Genomic DNA, 7,712 nt, shown 5'->3' with positions numbered 1-7,712 from the left:
CAAGATACCTAATATCACTCCTCTTCATGTGCATAGTTGTAAGTTAGTCAGATATCTAATACAAAAGCAGAGTTACTTAAGATATTTATGAAAAAGTTGAAATTTTAGGTGTCGAGGAGTCAAAAGGTATAAGTAGCTGACTTCCTTAAGGGTGATATCTGAAAATTGATGGCATATCAAGATCCCTAATATCACTCCTCTTCACGTGGATAGTTGGAACTTGGTCAGATATCGAATATAAACGCAGAGTTCCTTAAGATATCTACGGAAAACTTGAAATTTTAGGTTACCTGCAATCAAAAAGTATAAGTAGCCGACTTCCTTAAGCGTGATATCTCAAAATTGTTGGCATATGAATATACCTAATATCACACCTCTTCACGTGTATAGTTGTAAATTAGTCAGATATTTAATACAAATACAGAGTTCTTTAAGATATTTATGAAAAACTTGAAATTTGAGTTTACCTGCAATCAAAAGGTATAAGTAGCTGACTTCCTTAAGCGTGATATCTAAAAATTGATGGTATATCAAGACACCTAATATCAGTCTTCTTCACGTGGTTAATTGTAAATTAGTCAGATGTCTAGTACAAACACAGAGTTCTTTGAGAAATTTATGAAAAACTTGAAATTTCAGGTTACCTGCAATCAAAAGGTATAAGTAGCTGACTTCCTTAAGGGTGATATCTGAAAATTGATGGCATATCAAGATACCTAGTACCACTCCACTTCACATGGATAGTTGTAAACTAGTCAGATATCTAATACAAGCACAGAGTTCTTTAAGATATTTATGAAAAACTTGAAATTTCAGGCTACCTAGAGTCAAAAGGTATAAGTAGCTGACTTCGTTAAACGTGATATCTGAAAATTGATGGCATATCAAGATACCTAATATCACATCTTGTCATGTGTGCATTGGTAAATTAATCAGATATATAAAACAAACAAGGAGCTCCTTAAACTATCTTCTAACAACTTTAAATTTGAGTTTACCTGCAATCAAAAGGTATAAGTAGCTGACTTCCTTAAGCATGATATCTAAAATTTGATGGCATATTAAGATACTTAATATCATTCCACTTCACATGGATAGTTGTAAACTAGTCAGATATCTAAAACAAGCGCATAGTTCTATAAGATATTTATGAAAAACTTGAAATTTCAGGATACCAGGAATCAAAAGGTATAAGTAGCTGACTTCCTTAAGCGTGATATCTGGAAATTTATGGCATGTCAAGATACCTAATATCACTCTTCTTCACTTTGATAATTGTAAATTCGTCAGATATCTAATACAAACTCAGAGTTCCTCAAGATATTTGCGAAAAACTTGAAATTTCAGGTTACCAGGAATCAAAAGGTATAAGTAGCTGACTTCCTTAAGCGTGATATCTAGAAATTTATGGCATATCAAGATACCTAGTACCACTCCACTTCACATGGACAGTTGTAAACTAGTCAGATATCTAAAACAAACACAGAGTTCTTTAAGATATTTATGAAAAACTTGAAATTTCAGGATACCAGGAATCAAAAGGTATAAGTAGCTGACTTCCTTAAGCGTGATATCTGAAAATTTATGGAATATCAAGATACCTAATATCACTCTTCTTCACTTTGATAATTGTAAATTCGTCAGATATCTAATACAAATACAGAGTTCCTTAAAATATTGGTAGAAAACTTGAAATTTCATGTTACCTGCAATCAAAAGGTATAAGTAGCTGACTTCCTTAAGCGTGATATCTAGAAATTTATGGCATATCAAGATACCTAGTACCACTCCACTTCACATGGACAGTTGTAAACTAGTCAGATATCTAAAACAAACACAGAGTTCTTTAAGATATTTATGAAAAACTTGAAATTTCAGGATACCAGGAATCAAAAGGTATAAGTAGCTGACTTCCTTAAGCGTGATATCTGAAAATTGATGGCATATCAAGATACCTAATACCATTCCACTTCACATGGATAGTTATAAATTAGTCAGATATCTAATACAAACAAGGTGTTCTTTAAGATATCTACGGAAAACTTGAAATTTCAGGTTACCTGGAATCAAAAGGTATAAGTAGCTGACTTCGTTAAGTATGATATCCGAAAATTGTTGGCATATCAAGATATCTAATATCACACCACTTCACGTGGGTAGTTGTAAATTAGTCAGATATCTAATACAAATACAGAGTTCCTTAAGATATTTGCGAAAAACTTGAAATTTCAGTTTACCTGCCATCAAAAGGTATATGTAGCTGACTTCCTTAAGAGTGATATCTGAAAAATGATGGCATATCAAGATACCTAGTATCAGATTTTGTCATATGTGCATTGGTTAATTAATCAGATATTTCAAACAAAGACGGAGTTCCTTAATATATTTTCTAAAAAGTTTAATTTTCAGGTTACCTGCAATCAAAAGGTATAAGTAGTTGACTTCCTTAAGTGTAGTATCTCAAAATTAATGGCATATCAAGATACCTAGTACCACTCCACTTCACATGGATAGTTGTAAACTCGTCAGATATCTAATACAAGCACAGGGTTCTTTAAGATATTTATGAAAAACGTGAAATTTCAGGATACCAGGAATCAAAAGGTATAAGTAGCTGACTTCCTTAAGCGTGATATCTGGAAATTTATGGCATGTCAAGATACCTAATATCACTCTTCTTCACTTTGATAATTGTAAATTCGTCAGATATCTAATACAAACTCAGAGTTCCTCAAGATATTTGCGAAAAACTTGAAATTTCAGTTTACCTGCCATCAAAAGGTATATGTAGCTGACTTCCTTAAGCGTGATATCTGAAAATTGATGACATATCACGATACCCAATATCACTACTTGCCATACGTATCGTTGTAAGTTAGTTAAATTTATGATATAAACACGGAGTTCCTTAAGGTATTCACACGGATCTTGAAATTTCATTGTACCGATAATCAAAATGTATAAGTAACTGATTTCCTAAAGAGCGATATCTGAAAATTCGTGGAGTACCAAAACACCATCTATCACTTCTTGACATATGTATAGTCGTAAATTCGTCAGATATCTAATACAAACATAAAGTCAAACATAAAGTTTCTTACGGTATTCACACTTATGTTGAAATTTCAGGGTAACTCGAATCAAATTGTAAAAGTAGCAGATATCTCAAAATGGATGGTATATCAAATGATTGAAGGTCTGAATTCAATCCGTATCACTTTTAAAGTAAACACTCAGTTGAAAAAGTTTATTCGTATTTTGCATTGCAATGTTATGTAATTGGGGATAATTGAGCATGAAATTTCATACGACTCCTCGTCCTCTTTAGAAATAAATCTGATAGATAATAATTTTCAAACTCATTAACTTTTATCTGGTAGCGAGCTATCACTCAGTAATTATAACTTTTATATTTTGTAGTAGCTGGCTACGAGTAGCTAACTTTTCATACTTTTAGTAGCTGGCTACTAGTAACTGGCTACTAGTAGCTAACTTTTCCTGGTTCAAGTAGCTGGCTACTAGTAGCCAACTTTTCTCTTTTTAAGTAGCCAGTTACTAGTAGCTGGTTACTAGTAGCCAACTTTACCGATCTTTATAGACATTACTTCTCATTACCAGCTCGTTGGAGTTATCGCGCTTTGATGACTCTTGTGTGTCATTGGTAAGAAAATGCACAAATCTCGTGAGCAAGTGCGAGATTACTGGGACATATAAACGAAACGTTCAGAGCACACACACCCCCCTTTTTTTTAAAGAGTTAAAATACATGGTATATTTTAAATAAAATTACCATTTGTCAAACTGCACTTTTCAAATATTCTAACACTATCTTATTAAAGATGTTACATGTTTTTTAAACTCCACCACACCTATTTTAAAAATTCCAAACAACGATGTTCTCTGGACACCCAAGTCCATCAATATTTTGCAATTTTCAAATTAACTTAGATGCAGTTTGGAAACGCATTAGGTGTGTTAATTAGTGTTATAAACGTCTTTTTAAAATGCAGTTTGGCATATACATGTATATAACTTGTTCTAAAATATGGAAAATTACGGGGGGGGGGGGGGGGGGGGGTACGTGTACGATTACAAAGTCCATGCCATATGAACCTGTCCTAATTGTATGATAAATTAGAATGTCTTCATAGTCTGACAGAATAACTTTAAAAACATATTCATCACATTAATTACAAGAAAAGTTCTTGTGTTAGATGTGCATATCGGTTTTTCCCTTCACAGTTCTTGCGATTGACACTTTATATCGGTCAGATTTGGCAAATTTAGTAGCTTCTCTTCCTCACATAGTTTAATAAGTTCGTCTGTTTTCTTTTAAGAATAATCAATTCCTAAATTTGGCTTTAGAATTTTAATCAGTGTTGTGGTTTGCAGTCAGTTATTATTACGTGTGCCAAAGTAATGTGTTTACATGATGTTGTCCCGGTAGCAGGACTTTACGCGCCTTTAATTTGAAGAGTTCCACTAATGGAAATGATAAGTATTCATGAAGTCAGCTTAGTGCTCTTCGGTACTTTCAGTACTTTGATTTAACTTCGGAAATAAAGGGAAAAGATGCATAAATGGTATCGTCATTGAATATTGATTATTCAACTTTATTTATTCATTGCTCTATTAAATTCAGTGAAAAAGTCGCGTCTTTTTCGCATTTTTTGTACATTCAATCTGAGTGCCATTAAAACACGTGTGTAATTAGTATATTCCAGGCCTCTTCACAAAGACAGATGTTGAATAAACCTATACATTTTACATTTACTTGTATGACAACAGATAAAATGAACCTGCTACCTTGGGTAAGAAGGGGAAATACAAAACAAAAAGAAACAATCAAAATATGATTGAAATAGATTGAGAAATAAATGAATTATATAACTGAATACACGGTTTACACGAAACGCTGAACGGTCTGCACGGAACGGTGAACGGTTTGCACGGAACGAAACGAAACTCTTTGGGGGGTGTAGTAGCACGCTTCAGGGTCTGTACTAAATTGAAACTAAATGGGTATTTAGAAAGAGCAGGTAGTCTTTTACTTAAATTGTAAATTTCATGATCCCCAGAGTAGGGGTTCTGACCCCAGAGTGGGCCCAAACTTAGTATATAGCATTTGTGTGTAAGTTTGTTGATACTGTATAAAATCTAAATGCATACTTAGGAATAGCAGAAAAGGATGTACGAAAAATGGTGAATTTCACAACCCAGGGTTTTGACTTTAGGTGAGTCCAAATATTAGTCATATTTTTTTTTATGTTTTAATGTTAATACACCTATCATATCATGTAAAGCCTTTCATCAGTGTATACACTTTTGAGGGCAGTGAAGTTTTAAGAACACATCTTGTTTTATACTGTTGCTGAACATTAGAATTTAGCTTATACATTTCAGAACAGAATTTTTTTTTTCCTTCTAGATGTCATAGCCCTTGGGAGTAGTGATATTTTTTCACTAGTACTCAGGTGACCGATAAGGTCTATGGGCCTTTTGTCTAGATTCCATAGCCCTTTGGGAGTATTGATACCTTTTCACTAGTACTCATGTGACCGGTAAGGCCGGTGGGCCTCTTGTTTTATATTTACGCTATAATTCTACTTTCATTTCCAGTCGTTAAATTAGACGTACTACAAATAAAGATCGATCAATTCACACGCGCATTGTTCCCAACAAGGGGAAATGGTAAAGATATCGGAGGAACAAAAAATGTGTTCAGTATCTTAAAAGATCGGACATTAGTATCGTGGTTGCCCCTGAGTAGATAACCTATACATAACCTACTATCATTACATTATTTTAAATTCAAAGTTGATCCATTTTGATGTTGCTACTTGATTTATATTCCACAATTTTATTATCTATATATGCGAACATTTTGATTTAAATATGATATTCTTGTTATTTACATGCTAAAATCTTGATAATCGTGTTATTTATCGAAAATAAATTGAGATTTTCGATGTATGAATCAGGATTTTTTGGATAATGAATTTAGGCCCTACAGAAGTCATACTTGTATTTATACATGTATTTTGTCGTAAATCTATTGAATAAATATTGTTTAAACTAAAACTGATGATAATAAAATTTTGAAATAAATAATCAACATTTGTATAGTATTGCAACGTTTTGTAATCCTTAATTTCTTGCTATGCTATATTAACTTCACACAGTAACATTACGTAATAGGAAGTTTAAACCCTACTTGTCTTCAAGGGCTGTGTGTCAAATTTTCGGGGGGGGGGGGGGGTACGTTTTGGATTTTTCTTCTTCAGATTTCTTTTTGATGTTTTATATGCAGCTTTTAGCGCTAGTAAATTAATCACCATTTCGTTTATCACTTCATATTGTAACTTTAACTTACTTTGTGCTTACTAGGGTCAAGTATCTTATATTTGTCTTGCTATTAACTAGTATTAATGTAGATTAATCATTCTGTTCAATCTAAACATTTAGACTATGAGATATTGTAATAAAAATTCTAGTCATATAAGATTGGCGTTCATTTGGGTGGGCCTATCCTGTAAGTTCATATAAACAACGACGAAGTAAATAAAACTTGCTGGTGCACGGGGGTCGAACCGGGATGGGACCGTATTTACATTGCTAAATACCGAAACATTCCGAAGTGATAAACGTAAACAAAAATGGCGGTTATCAAAAAACACGGAAGTGGAACAAAATGTGACTGAAACTATAGGATTTCCTGGAATATTTACAAATTTCACGTTGCATCCGCTCAAAGTCGCCCGATAATGCAAGTAAACGGTCCATATTGTGATAGTCTACATTAATGTTAAAATGGAACAGCTGTACAATAAGTTTGTAGTAACCTGGAATAACGAATTTCCTCAAGAGGACCCACCGTTGATTGATCTACACGGCTGTATCTCAACAGCAGAAGATGGTTTCGAGTCAGTGAATATAGCCCATCTTGGAAAATTATATAACCAGTCCAGAGAAACCTCCAAAAGGCTTAGGAGAGAATTGAAAAAGGCGGAACTAATCGAAAACTTTTGGGCAACTCTCATGAAAGACTGTAATGGATTTGAATCAGCAGAATACTCTCCAAGAAAAAGTAGCAGAAAAGTATCTCCCTCCACTTCAAACCGCCCTGACAGAAAAACATCAGATGACTCTGGTGATAGAAAATTTTCGTTACTGGACGGCCTCGGAAAATGTGTGGATTCCTCCCTAGAAACTTTCGTTAATATTGGGCTAGGTGCTGATATTATTGATGTAACTGATAATCATGAAATCCAGGTGAATGCTGTGGCTAGTGGTGATCAATATCTTAAAACTGATAACAAGTTGAGTGATGGAGAAAACCTAGTTACACAGGTATCGGACAAATATAGACGAGACTCCGGTAGTGTACCTAATGTCTCGCGCAGTGGTGATGCACATACAGGAGATCACAGTTGGTATGCTAATGCTAGGACACTGAAAGAAGAAGGTAACGTTTCTAGTGATGACGAGGAAGCTGATTATGAGAATCAATGCTCCAAAAAATTATCTGTATCCACGGAGAGAATACCTTCCATAAAGCCTGCCATTCCTCCCCGGAGACCAAGAACTGAACATCCAGTCAAACCAAAACCTCCAACGATTCCTCGCTCTAAAAAGCATAGTCCTGGCGCTAGTTCCTTTAGTCCACACATAAGTGAAGGTGAACCAGTAAAATCAACTGTAAATAATGAAAA

General features: G+C 34.1%; 1 protein-coding gene across 7 annotated transcripts in view; it reads left to right on the top strand.

Moving 5' to 3' along the window:
* The first annotated feature begins 6,646 nt into the window (after positions 1 to 6,646).
* LOC125663586 (active breakpoint cluster region-related protein-like) overlaps positions 6,647 to 7,712 on the top strand; it is a 26,174-nt gene continuing 25,108 nt past the window's right edge. For 5 of the 7 annotated variants that reach the window (XM_056152982.1, XM_056152981.1, XM_048895855.2 and 2 more), the window contains exon 1: positions 6,647 to 7,712. This exon is cut by the window's right edge and continues 623 nt beyond it. In XM_056152982.1, coding sequence (XP_056008957.1) covers positions 6,811 to 7,712 — 902 coding nt within the window. In that variant the 5' untranslated portion in view covers positions 6,647 to 6,810. The other 2 variants (XM_056152985.1, XM_056152983.1) reach the window with 1 other exon arrangement.

This window comes from Ostrea edulis, chromosome 1, assembly GCF_947568905.1.
Source record: "Ostrea edulis chromosome 1, xbOstEdul1.1, whole genome shotgun sequence".
Taxonomy (NCBI): Eukaryota; Metazoa; Mollusca; class Bivalvia; order Ostreida; family Ostreidae; genus Ostrea; species Ostrea edulis.
Note: the sequence above shows the minus strand (reverse complement) of the source record. Positions and strands in the feature narration are given on the sequence as shown.